Raw genomic sequence first — 14,008 nt, forward strand, 5'->3', positions numbered from 1 at the left:
ACAGAGGTATACAAATAAAAGTTACTGTTATGAAGCAAAATAAACTTACAATCTAGTCTGAAGAACAAAATTATGTAATTAATACTGTCAGTCCAACTGAGAGGTGAGTGCATTATATTCACTCCTTCCCTAAACACTCACTTGGGATTGAACCCAGCCAGGACTTTCATGCTGAGCTACATTTCTAGCCTTTTTTTTGTGAGACTGTGTCTTTAGTCAATAAGTTGCCCAGGCTGAGCTTGAACTCACAATCCTGTCTCAACCTGGCAGAGTACTGGGATTATAGATATAGGGCATCACACTGGCCAAGTATCTGTCTTAATATTTTATTTTTCCATATCCAAAGAACAAAGTGTTAAAAAGAGAATATACCTGATACGGCATAGAGGATCTTCCTTTCTGAGTAGGAGTTATAGCCATGGGATACGAACCACTAGATGCACATGAAATATCCATTGTATCTAAAGAAGTAATGCTCATTTTGGATGGTACCGAGTTATTCGATGTATTAATATGACTGTTAAAACTTCGAAAAGCGACAGCATTTCTTTTACAGAGGGTTAATGTTTTCAAGACCTCTGAAGAAGCAGCTAACATTTTTTGGTTACTCTCTTGGATAGTAGGGTTCTCAACAATTTTTGGCATGGTATTTTCTTGGCAATTTGGTGATACAGTAAGGAGATCTTCAATATTTGATTCTTCAAAAGAGGATTCTTTAATGCTTCTATCTGGATCTAAGGACTGCCTTTCTAATGAACTTTCCATTATAGAAATCCCAGGAAAGGAGGAATCTGAATCCATACAAATACTTCTAGGAACTCTATCATCATCACAATATAAAAAATTAGAATCTAAGTACTCCTTATTAGTCTTCTCACAATCTTCATCTAGTTCGCACATGAGATTTTTTGCTATTACAGGTACAGAATTTTTTGGTGTTTCTTTATCAGTAAAATAATGGGCAACATTCTCCTTATTAGCACAGTCGTTTTGCTGACATCTATATACTGATGACTTAAGACCATGGACTTTAGCTGTTAAGCCTGTACTTCGATTTGTATGACAATCTATCATCTTTTTACTATGCTTATTCTCTACACAACTTTTTTTATTTTGTATAATTTCCTGACAGGGACTAGAATCCAAAAATTCAAAATTTCTTTTTAAACTTCTTTTCCCAAGAGGCTCTTCAGATGCACTCGTAGAATTTACAGTCCACTGATTTGACTGCCGGGAAGTAGACTGTCCTGTGTCAGGGCCCGTATTCCCGTTATTTACATCAAGTTCTCTTGCTTCCCAAGAAACTTCTGCAGAGGAGCATTTTTTAGCAATGTTTACACAAGATCCTCCAGTGGCAGGAATGGCACTGTTGTTATGAATCGGAGAAAAGGCCAACTCAAGATCCTTTTTATGGAAACTTTTGATACTGATGTCATTTGCAGATTTTGGACATAGCTTTTCCACTGCATTCCAGCTCATCATTGTAGAGCCCAAAGCTTCATCACTTTCCTAATGAGGAGAAAAAAAATACTGCTTAGCTCATATAAAGCTTTGTCCACCTAGGTAGGATAAGTAATCCCATAAATTATTATTCTCCCTATTCTCACTTCCAAATGGAGCAAAACAACAATAGAGAATTAAAAAACAATATAAACTTACATTCTTCTGTATGAAACACTGGTCTACAATTAATTAATTAATTGTCTTTTTGAGACTAGGTCTTGCTATTCAGAGTTCAGGCTGGCCTGGAGCTCACTTTGTAGCTCAGGCTGGTCTCGAAATTGCAATGATCCTCCACCTCAGCCTCTCAAGTGCTGGGATTACAGGCGTGTGCCACCAACCCTGCTTATTGGCCTACAATTTAAATTAATTATCCACTAATATTTTTATACATGATATTAAACAGGAAAACTTAAGCAATATGATTGAGGTTAAAGCTACATTATACACACATTTGTTCTTCAATGGAAATATGAATGTATCTGTTTTGAATTGCAGAATGCAGAGGGTATGAAATCTAGTAAAAAACTATACAGCAAAAACATTGTTATAGTAAATGTGCACCACTTCATACAATAAAGCCAAAATTAGCAGAAATTATAATGAAATACTTTTCTTGAAAACCAAATGCCAACTTTCTCTGGGTGCTCATGTGTTCTTAAAGAAGCTCCTGTTTACTTATACATTGCAAATTGGTGCAGGATGACCAGAATTTGTTGAAAATTACTCAAAGTGAATCAATGGTAGCTAAAAGTAGCTATTTTTAATGTATAAGTATCAAACTTTAAAATCTTATTTAGTAATACGAAGGAACACTTGTTTATGAGAACAAAACAAAAATAAAAAAATGTGCTGAATTATATCTCCCTGATTTGCAAGTACCAAAAAACAATGAATCTGAGGATCAGAACAAGGTTAGCTAAGTGTCACTCATGGTACACTATCACTTTTTGATCATAACTTTGGAAGCTATAGTATAATTGAATTATTGCATTCCTTAAGAGCTTCAGAAATGGAAGAAGGTAAGGGTTGTATAGTTCAGAATAGTCCTACAATACAAGAGGTAAAATAATAGTATTGGCAACAGAAAATCTGTTCATTCTGTAGCATAGTATCTTTAGCACAGCCTATAAAGAAGAAAAAAAATACTCAGGCATTATGCTATAACTAAATTAATTTGACCCTGTTCATAAAATACATCCTTCAACAAGGAAGAAAATCAGATTACTGAGAATAAGCAGTAAATATAATCCAAATAATTTTATCAAATAGGTTTATTCTAATTCAACATTTAATCAGCATTTTATGAAAACCTTATTTTACATTGTACTTCCTATTACCTTTAGTATCTGTTAGTCTTCATTTAACTTTTAAAAAAGGAAAACACAATACAAAAAGTAAAGCACTTTGGAGGCTGAGGCAGTAGGATCACTGAGTTCAAGGCCAACCCGAATGACACTATGAGATCTTGCCTCAAAAAAAAAAAAAAAAAAAAAGTACAAGTTATAAGTAAATCAATTAATTTGGTAAGCAATTGCTACAGAAAAAACATTCTTTTTGAACAGATTTTTTTTTGGGTGTTTTTTAATTTTATTGATACCTTTCAGATACACATATGATAACATTCATCATAGGAAATTCGTAACTGTACATGATATATCTTCCTTCTTTTTCTTCCCCATTCCCCTCCTGAGGTTCCTTTCAATCCTCCTTCCCCTCCTTATTTATAAAACCTTTGTTTTTGTTTTTTGTTCTTTGAGACAAAGTCTTGCTATGTAGCCCAGGTTGGCTTCAAATCCAGGATGATCCTCTTGCCTCAGCCTGTCAGAGCTAGGATTACAGGCATGTACCACCACATCTGGCACAGAGCCTTTGTTTCCATTAAAATAGACACTTTTGAGAGAACACCCATACTATATCACCTTTGTGACTTAAAAACTGTTCCTGAAAAGTTACTAGTCTATTAGGTGAGAAACATCATAGGAGGATGTAGGGATAAAAACTAAACAAGCTAATGACTGTTACAGTAGCAAATTAAGTCAAATTTTATTATCAGTTTACTATAGTAACTTAATCATTATATATCAAGCAAGGGAAACTTCACAATTGAATGAGAAATGAAGTATTTCAAAAGAATCTTGACAGCATCTCTGGGAAGAAAAGCATTTCTGGTAATACTTTGGCTGCTATTCATGTCACAATTTGATTTTCTTATGGGATTTATATTAAAAGGAATGGTGTTTTTGCCATGAATTTGGCACACAGAGTTGGTTTGGTTAAAATAACTCTCTAGCTAACCTGGCAGTGCTTTTCCCATCTGGGGCTGCTGTGGCATTCTGACTCCACACTGGACACGAAGGTGTGGGACTGACTGCTGGTGCTAGAAGTAGCCAGCCGTTTCCTAGACTGGAGTAGATTAGAAGTCAGACATTTCACGGGCATTCCCGGGTTGGAAGCAAGTGTTTCAAGACCTGGGGAGGGGAGAAAGTATCAAAGCTCTGCCACATCTTTTGTAGTTCTTTAGTGAACCTGAACATTTACAGATTATTTATCACATTTCAAAACTACTTCTGTGAAATACTGTCCTCCACAATATGGCGGCAAGAATTTTTGCTGTGATTCTCATATATAGATTTACAAATTGTTAAAAATACAAATACTGCTCTAGAGTTTAGAGCAAAAAGAAATTCTCAAAAAAAAAAGAAAATTTTCTTAATATATTTAGTTAAAAACTAGGAAAGAGAATTTATTTATACAATGATTAGAAGGGATAATTTTGAGTTATTTCTAATCCAACATGAAACTATTCTAGATAAAGAATTACTGATATGCTCTATCCATATGTAAAGTAAGGTTAGAATGTAACTAAATTTATTCATTTCAACTTGTTTCTAAATAAAACCATAGTTTTATTGTAATGCAGCAATTTATGTGCTCACAAGAATGGATTATAGACATCTACAGTGACTTAGCTTCCCCTGCATCCTTTTTTTTTTTTTTTTGGTTTTGTTTTGCAGTGCCAAGGATCAAACCTGGAGCCTTCAGCGTGCTAGGCAAGTGCTCTACCATCGACACACATTCTATTCCCCACACAAAGAATTTTCTTAACAGAACTAGATAAAGCAAATAAGTGGTCATACAATTGCTAACAAGGAGCACCATCTACATATTACTTGCTCCTTTATCACATATAAAAATTGCTAAAAATTGTTGCTCGACAACTGTGTCCTTTGTTTGTAGTGGTATCAGGAATTGAACTTAGGAAGTACTGAGCTACAGCCCTAGTCCCTTTTTTCTTTTTTGTGCCAGGGATCAAACTCACGACCTCGTGTACCCTTTTAATTTTTCAAATTCTCAGATAAAGTCTCTTAAATTGCCCAAATGGACTTTGAAATTACTGTCCTCCTGCCTCAACCTCCCAAGTAGCCGAGAGCAGAGGCACATGCTATCACACTGGGCTGACAATTGTGCTGTTGCTCAAGTTACAGTAATGTATGTAATGTATGCAAAGATTTTATACACATATGAACAGATACCTATGTCTTGTTTTCTTTTCCCCAAAGACTGAACATGATCTCAATCTCAAGGAAATTCTTTTTTTTTTGAAAAGGAAACCTAAGTGTTCACATATTCTTATCTATTTCTAAATATCAGAGTTGTCAGTTAGCCTTGAAAACATTTTTTAACAAGTCCTCGTCGACAACTCCAAATTGTTCTTGGTGTACTTGATATCTCTCTGGCAAAATCTGAGACCAGAGGGGCAATCTCAAGAAAATTCTTTGTTTTACAGATTTCTGACCTAAGAAGTCCAAGAACTTTAAAGGTGAAAGGAGCATTTCAAAGTCCACATAATCCAATTTTCTTTTCACTGCACAAATTCTCTCAGTGGAATTCTGGAAACTCCCTGGATACTGACTTTGATGTCATGAGCAAGCTGCTTAGCTGCTTTCTGCCAGTAACATGGAAACTTATGCTTAACCAAATGCCATGTGCATACCGAATATTTGCTAATGAGCTATCTGTTAATGATTTTTTTTTGGTACCAGGGATTGAACTCATGACTTTGCGCTTGCAGGCAAGTGTTTATGCCACTGAGCTAAATCCCTAGCCCATCCTTAATGATTGTTTGTGATCAGACCATTTCTACTTTGGAACTTCTGATAGCTCATTTTCTATGAGCTGTGTATCTCTGTAATGACACTTGAGCCTTCCCAATATACTTAGCCAAACTTCCTTTCCTACTGCACATACTTCTCATTCTCACATATCACAGAATATGTCCATGCTAGTGGATATGCTCGTGTCTATGTGTGAGATGCCCCCTTTTGCTAAATGGAAGCAGTAAAGTTCTTGCTTCTCTTTCTGGATACGGTTTGGCCATCATAGAAACATTCTAGTTAGCATCTGTCCCTATTCTCTCTTGTCAGATTCATTGTTTGTTCTAATCTCTTCTATGCCTTGCTATGTCTTTTATTGAACGCAAATATATCTTAGTCTTTAAATTTAAGCTACCATAAAATCTTTTGGAAATAGGTTTATACAGACCCATAACACTGTGGGAACTTGATTATACTGTGTAAGATTTCCACAGGCTCAATATAGGGAAAATAACCAATGACCACCCTAATCTTACAGGTTATCATATTAGCTAGACATTTTAATGATTTACAAATCTGCCACCAACCTGGTCAGAAATGGCATTTACATAATGAAACATAACAATGCAATAAATGGTTGAAATAGTTTGTATTTTTTTTTGTAATAGGGATCAAACTCATGACCTCACACTTGCCAGGCAGGTGCTGGACCATTGTGCTATGTTCTTGGCCCAATATTTGCATTTTTAAAATATTAAGTTGGGAATGGTTTGTGCTAATATTGTTTGGACAGTTAAATGCAAATATCTTGTACTCCGAGTAACTAATTTAAGAATAACAATACACAATGTATTAACATTTGTTACTCCCTAATTATCGTGTTTTGAAATTTTTTTTAAATAAAAAAAGAAAATATTGAGTTGATATTAGATATTTTAACATTTGAAAAAAATTTTTTTTCTAAGGGATGCAATACTCACATGATTTTAGTAGTTTGCTAGAATAAGGTGTAGTCTCCTTTTGATCTATAGACATGGGACAAATTAATCCTTGAGAAAGCTGTGGTGTTTCTGATAGGGTTGAAAGGATGTTTTCAGAGTCTTGGTGTTTTTCTGCAAGTGGTGTGAACTATTAATGAGAGGAAGAAAAAAAACCAAATGCTAAAAGATTTAATGTCACAAAAATACCAGCTAAGTATATATAAGCTGTCATACCACCTAGATTGACAAACTGTCAATAAAACACCACCTTATGGGTGTCATTTACATTGACTTGTATTTTTTTAAAGGAGACTCTAAATTTAAAGGGATAGTTGTGAAAAGGAACATCATGAGTGTTGTCTTATCAAGAACTTACGAATCCCAAAGAACTGATGAGCGATAATAATTGTCCTGGGGTTCTTGAATAATCTTGCTTAGGTTTGGCCATAGATGGTGTTGTAAGAATATCCATCATATTGATATCTATGTGTGCAAAGGAAAGTATATGAATGTTTAAAAAGCTTTCAAGTGTCACCTGGTCAAAAATCATTTGTTCTGAACTTTGACCCTCTCTCTGCATTATTAACCTTATCTGTAAAACTGGCTCGTATAGGAGAAATATATGCAGCAAATCCACTGTACCATAGGGGAAACATTCACAATTATTTGAAATCATTAAAAAGTTTGATAGAACATAATCTTAATCTGAAATGAATAGATCACAATGAAATGACCCAGTATCTCATTAGATTTTTAGAGACTACTCAGTCACTAAAAATAAATTCTTTCCAACTAGCAAGATTTTTGGTAAATCAATTATTAAGAAGTTGGAAAGGAATACTGTAAATTTCAGCTTTTCATGTTAATATGTTTAAGGCTGGATTAACATAGAAATTGACTCATATTATTAGCATGTTTTACTGTATAATACTTTCAAATAATTCAACACTAATACCTAATACTATACTGTTTTACTTGGATACCAAACATGGCAAGAGATGTCTAATGGTCTGTATGGACTTTAAAAAGGTCAAAGTTTGAATGTAACAAACTTCATTTATATCTCACTTTGATGAAACAATAAGAATAAAACAGTAATAATCTTACAGGACATTTTGTAAATAAAACTAAAAATTAGGCCTTTATGTTACAAGTTTTTAAATTCATCAGTATCACTTTAATAGATTCTTCCCAATTTGTGGTATTTTTCAGTAACTTAAGAAAACAAATGCGGCAAATATATGGTGTGATATAGCGCTCCCTTAATGATGTCTCTTACAGTATTGGCAATCAAATACTGTTTCTGCAGCAAAATGAATAAATAGCCACATGAAGTGAGATGAAGACAGACTACAGATATCCCTGTATCAGCTCAGGTCAGATTTGAAAACCTTTAAGTATTCACAACTGTTTGAATCTTGTACTTCCAAATAAAGAATCATCGATCTACATAAAGTTTCAAATATCTTTAATGCTAGGGTTTGTAATTTATATGGTTAACTTTATTTAAAAAAAATAGTGTTGGGGAGATAGCTCAGTGGCCACGCACCTACCTGGCAAGTGTGAGGTCATAAGTTTGACCCCTGGTACAAAAAAACCAAAACCAAAACCAAAAAAACCCCTGCTTTTCTATCTTTCTACCATATTTTCTTTTTTTCTGTGCTGAAGATCAAACCCAGGGTGTCATGCATGCTAGACCAGTGCTGTCCCAGTGAGCTATACTCCAGCTATACTCTTACACGCTTCTTAGTACAGAATATTGTACCGTTTGTTTCCAAGTTGTAAATCCATCATTAATCCACGTTTCTATGATGAATTTAGGTAATTTAGTTTCCACCTATTAAATATAATTTTCCTAAAAAAAAATCACTGTATTCCTGTATATTGTGTGCTCTTGAACCCCCATTTTTTCCCCCAGTGCTGGGGATTACATGTTAGGCAAGCACTCTATATCCACTGGGCCACATCCCCAGCCTTTTGAACTGCTTTCTTAAATTCCAAAATGTAAGAGCCAAGAGAATTAAAACCTTTTTTTTTTTTAAAAACAGTACTAGGGATTGAACTCACAACCTTGCACTTGCCAGGCAGATGCTTTGCCACTGAGCTATATCCCTAGTCCTAAAACCTTTTGTTTTTAAAACACATTAGCAAATTTGCTTTAGAAAGCACTATGCTAATTTACAATGCACTTGGACACTGCAATTTGGCTTTTTTTTTTTTTATCTTTTTATCAGTACCGGGGATCGAACTCACAACCACCTGCTTGCAAGGCAGGTGCTTATGCCGCTGAGCTAAATCCCCAGCCCCGCAATTTGGCTTTTTTAAAGGTAGGTTCATTAATTGGGTCATCATTATTCCTTTTTGATAGTGCTTACTATTATAAAATGATTCATTTTTATATTTGCATTGTTTTAATTATTACTAGTAAAATGACCATATTTCCATATATTGATATATATCAATTGTGTTTATCTTTGCTCTTTTATTAAGGTCTCAGTGGTAGCCATTTTATTTGATAAATTGTTAGATATTGAACCTTCATATTATATTTATTTTAGTAATTTACTGTTGCTTTGTTGATAAGAACCAGTTTCAGTACTGAGAAAGGTCAGAAGAACAGAAATTGTAAGTTTCTTTTTGAAAAGCTGAGGATTTTCAATGATCTTTGAAGATACAATAGTGGCCATTCCATTTTTGATTATCTATCTATCTATCTATCTGAGCTAAGAATTGAACTCAAGGTTTCATGGATGCTAAACATGTAATACTGAGCATGTAAGACAGTATTTTTCACTTTTAATGGAAAATGACACACATATAGTCTACAAATAAATATTGAATTTCATTTAGTATAAACAAAGAAACCAATGTAAGTTAGTGAAATGTAGTCTCTAAAATTTTGATTTTTTTCTTGCTATTGTTCGTTGTTGTGGGACCATTAAAAAAGGTACATATTTGCTATTTTTCTTACCTCTATTCAAAGTCACTTTGGAAAGACCAAAATCTGTCAGTTTAATATGACCCTCATTAGTAATCAGCATATTGTCTGGTTTCAAATCCCTGCACATAAAACAAAAGGCAAACAGATAACTAAAGAAAAGATTAGTTTTACTTTTTAAATTTTTTTTTTTGTAATCTTGCTATGTAGTTCAGGCTGGCCTTAAGCTTACTGTGTAGCCTAGGCTGGTCTTGAACTCACAGCAATCTTCCTGCCTCTGCCTCATGAGGGCTCAGATTACAAGCATGCACCACTGTGCCCAGTGAAAATTTAGTTTTTGTTTCTTTTTTTTAGACAGGGTCTCACTCTGCAGTTCAGGCTGGCCTTGAACTTGCAAGGATCCTCCTGTTTCAACCTCCCAAGTGCTGGAATTATATGTGTGCACCCCATACCTGGCTGAAAATCTAGTTTTAATGTTAAAATATCTAAGAAAAAAAAAAGAGTTATAGAACAGGCAGATACTATTTATTTCTTCTAAAATAAATGTGTTTATTAGTGGCTTTGCAAAGAACAGAACACCTTTGAAAAGCAGCTATTTGGTACATCTGAATCCACAAAATGTTAAATGATTTTAGATTATCTGTGACATTGTTAGATTTTCCATTAAAATAAATAAATCACATTAAATAAAATAATCCACAAGTTCAAAATGTTTATTTCTTTTCTGTTAATGTAAGATTAAGCTTTAACAGAGCAGAGTAACCTAACCTTTTTTTGCACAGAACAAAGCAGTGTAAATCAGTCAGGACTACACAGTATGGCATAGGGAGACAAAACAGTAGTTAAGAGAATTTCTAAACTCACACAAGTTACTATTAAACTTTAATCTGGAAATGTGGGCAAATGGTTACATTAAATATTTGATATCCAAACATTTATCACATAATTTGATTATTTCTACATTTAAGTAATAGTTTTGAGAAAAGTGAGTCTTCACCTGTGGATGATTCCATGTCTATGAAGGTAGTCTAGAGCCAGCGCTACTTCAGAAATATACTTCACAGCCATCTCTTCATCAAAATAACCATATATATGTAGAAGAGACTTGACATCTCCACCAATAAGATATTCCATTACCTATTAAAAAGAATTTAATAACATAAAAAAAAAATATGCTTACTGGGCCAGGGATTTAGCTCAGCAGCACAAGTACAAGGAAGGTCATGAGTTTGATCCCTGGTACAAAAAAAAAAAAAAAGCTTACTTAAAAACAGAGTATTTGGGCATTACAGTGTAGTTGTGTAATGGTCTTTTTTTGAGTTGGTATCGCTGTGCAGTTCAGGTTGGCCTTGAGCTCACTCTGTAATCAAGGCTGGTCTTGAACTCACAATAATCCTTCTGCCTCAGTCTCTCAAGTGCTTGGATTATAGGCATGTGCCACCATTCCTGGCTATAAAACACATCTTCTTGTTAATACCAGGTTCACTCATGTTCTCATGTTCCATATAATCTTTTTTTTTTTTTTTTAATCCATACTGGGAATTGTACTCAGGCTGACGCTACAGCCATCGTCATGGCTTTTGGCGGGGGGCAGGGGGAGTGTTACATGTTATGTGCTATAGGGAGCTGTAAAGGCATTAGAGGGCCTCAGAAAAATAAAACGATTAAATGACTGTCTCTGTCCTTTGGAAATAACATTCAAGAATGTTCCCTTTTTATCCTGTAGAGATCCACATAGTAAGCATTTTGGCTTTGTGGGCTTGCATTAACTAATTACTGTTACTGTATCTCAAAAAAAGCCATAAAGTATAAACAAAGGATGTAGGTAAGTTCAATGAAACTTTACTCAGTGAAATTCAAACTTTCTAGTATCACAAAACAATACTTTTTTCTAAGCCTTTAAAAATAATTCTTAGCTCCTGAAAGCCGGATTTGGCCCATTGACCACAGTGATTAGTCACCACTGGTTTAAAAAAATAGGAAGTCAATTATTCTAACAGAATTTGGTATTCTTTTTCTGACTGCAGTGTATGTGCTGCTGAAGGCAGCACTGGTATTCTTTTTGTTACTGTCAATATGGTGTACATTTTTTGACTCACATGGTGAATCACCTGAAAAAGTATACCTCTATCTCATTTATTTTCAGAATCTAGGGGTTTCCTGTTCTCTTTTAACTTTGCTTTCAAGGTGAATGCCAATTCAAATTCATTTCTCACTCCAAAATCCTTTTTCCTCACTTCTAAGTCTCATCTCTAATAAAGGAATCCATCATATCCAAATATAGCATCATACTAAACAATAAAATATTTTTTATTTAGAACAATAATTTTTAAAAACTGTAAAACAAATCATTTGTCTATTAAAGAAATTACAAAATCCATGATCGGTGAATTCTATACTGTCATTAAGAAGGATGAAGTTGCCATAAGAGGAAAAAATAGGGAAAATTTCAGTTTTTACAGTATGATCACACTTTAGCATTTATTTAAACTATGGCTTGATATTTTATTTATTTATTTGTCACTGGGAATTGAACTCAGGACCCCATGTTTGCCAGGCTGTGGCTTGATATTTTAAAAGGCTTATTTTTCCTGAATTATTCTAGATGCCAAAAAAAAAAAACAAAAACAAAAAAACAAAAACCAAACCAAACCAAAAAAAAAAAAAAAAAAAAAAAAAACCAAACAAAAAAACCCAGTGCTCACCGTTGCCCTCAAAAGATTTTTTCATAGCCATTCCAGTCTAAATATACTTGAAGATTTATTGAAAAATATCATCATGCACCAGAAAAAGTTTTTAGATCAGATCTAATTTTTATAATCCACCTAAAGTATTCTTTAGAAGTGTAACATTTAAATTGGTAGACTCTAATAAAGCAGATTATCCTCCATAATGTGTGCAGTCCTCAACCAGCTGAAGGTTTTTTCTTTTTCCTTTTAGAGGTCTGAAGATTAAAGCTACCACCCTTGCACTGAGCTACATCCTCAGTCTTTTAATATTTTTTACTTTATGACAGGATCTTATCAAGTCACTAAATTGACCAGGTTGGGCTCAAACTTTTGATTCTCCTGCCTCAGTCTGACAGAATCCTGGTATTACAAGTATGTACAATGACACTTAGCAGTTGAAGGTCTTTAAAAGTCTAAAGTCCTCAGAGGACAAGGGAATTCTGTCTTCAGACTGTCACTAAAATACACCATATCAGCCCTCCTCTAGGTCTCCTCTGCCAACCTACTTTGCAGATTTCAGACTTGCTAGCACCCATAGTCTCATGAGCGGATTCCTTAAAACGAATTTTTTTCTGTGTCTGCCTGTATACACACATACACACACACACACACACACACACACACACAGTATTCTTTTACTCTAGAGAAGTCTAATTAGTACAATAGATAACTTTGGAAAAGATCATACAGTATCAGACCTGGAATTCAAATGCAGGTGCATTGTCCCCAGAGATTGTTTTTTTTGGTACTGGGGATTGAATTCATGACCTCACACTTGCCACGCAGATTGTGTTTTTGAACTATTGGGTTCAATGATTCCTGAATGAATGAATAAAAAAATGTGGAATTTTTACTCACCAAGTAGACATTACTTGCTGACTGCAGCGAATAGTACAAATGGACAATGAAAGGACTTTTGCTTAGTGCCAGTGCATCTCTCTCAGCTTGTACCTGATGAGTCATATTTTTATTGATCATGTCTGCTTTTTTGACAACCTATAATAGACATTATGACAACAGAGACTTTAAGTTTTTAACTAGTGTTCTCAGGTTTCAAAGTGGCCACCATGTAAACCCAATGGAGATAACACAGAGGTATCATTTGGCTCTCACGTTGCCATCAGGAAACTATGCCAGAAAAAATAGGAAGAGATGGTAAAAAAAACCAAACAAACACAAAAAAGCATGACCTGTTAAGAGAACTGCTTAAGTAGCAAAAATATCACATTCATTTTGAGAAGGAAAAAAGAAATGAGGGTTTCCTAACTGAACTGCACATTTGTGGTTAACTGTACTGCTATTCTTAATACAAAGTTAAACGATATTAACATTCCTAATAAGCCCTTTAGATAAGCTGGAACCTGGGTGCAGTATAATATAATACCAATGTATATGTATATATTTGAACTTCTGATTTTTTTTAAAAATTAGTACCAGGAGTTGAACTCAGGACCTCGCACTTGCAAAGCAGGTGCTTATGCCACTGAGCTAAATCCCCAGCCCCTGAACTTCTGATTCTTTGATGGATAGAAGTAAAATCAAAGTGTTGAAAGGTATATGCCTCATGTAAGCTTGAATGATTCAAACTATGGAAGTTTAGTCTCAATTGCTGTTATGGAAAACAACTGATTATATTTTCAAATGTCATTAAATTCTTAAAGTAGATTATAAAATATAACTATAATCTAGATTAAAGTTGGAACTCAACTAAACTGAGTAACACTGACACTGGGATCAAGTCTTAATACTATCACAAGAAAAAAA

At 34.3% G+C, this 14,008-nt stretch overlaps 2 protein-coding genes across 9 annotated transcripts in view; one reads left to right on the forward strand and one right to left on the reverse strand.

Annotated features, from left to right (window-relative positions):
* The window catches only part of Acbd5 (acyl-CoA binding domain containing 5), a 70,896-nt gene extending 64,375 nt beyond the window's left edge, over positions 1-6,521 (forward strand). For all 7 annotated transcript variants that reach the window (XM_063238573.1, XM_063238576.1, XM_063238570.1 and 4 more), the window contains one exon: positions 4,518-6,521. In XM_063238573.1, coding sequence (XP_063094643.1) covers positions 4,518-4,608 — 91 coding nt within the window. In that variant the 3' untranslated portion in view covers positions 4,609-6,521. The remainder of the gene's footprint in view (positions 1-4,517) is intronic.
* Positions 1-14,008, reverse strand: part of Mastl (microtubule associated serine/threonine kinase like) — a 28,504-nt gene that overhangs the window by 11,424 nt on the left and 3,072 nt on the right. For both annotated transcript variants that reach the window (XM_063238569.1, XM_013145010.3), the window contains exons 2-8: positions 13,103-13,240; positions 10,513-10,652; positions 9,549-9,637; positions 6,954-7,060; positions 6,578-6,725; positions 3,799-3,971; positions 373-1,509 (exon numbers count right to left, since the gene is read on the reverse strand). In XM_063238569.1, the coding sequence (XP_063094639.1) occupies positions 373-1,509; positions 3,799-3,971; positions 6,578-6,725; positions 6,954-7,060; positions 9,549-9,637; positions 10,513-10,652; positions 13,103-13,240 (1,932 nt within the window). The remainder of the gene's footprint in view (positions 1-372; positions 1,510-3,798; positions 3,972-6,577; positions 6,726-6,953; positions 7,061-9,548; positions 9,638-10,512; positions 10,653-13,102; positions 13,241-14,008) is intronic.

Source organism: Cavia porcellus, unplaced genomic scaffold (genome assembly GCF_034190915.1).
Source record: "Cavia porcellus strain 051 isolate PalLab524CR breed Dunkin Hartley unplaced genomic scaffold, mCavPor4.1 scaffold_27, whole genome shotgun sequence".
In the NCBI taxonomy this organism is placed as follows: Eukaryota; Metazoa; Chordata; class Mammalia; order Rodentia; family Caviidae; genus Cavia; species Cavia porcellus.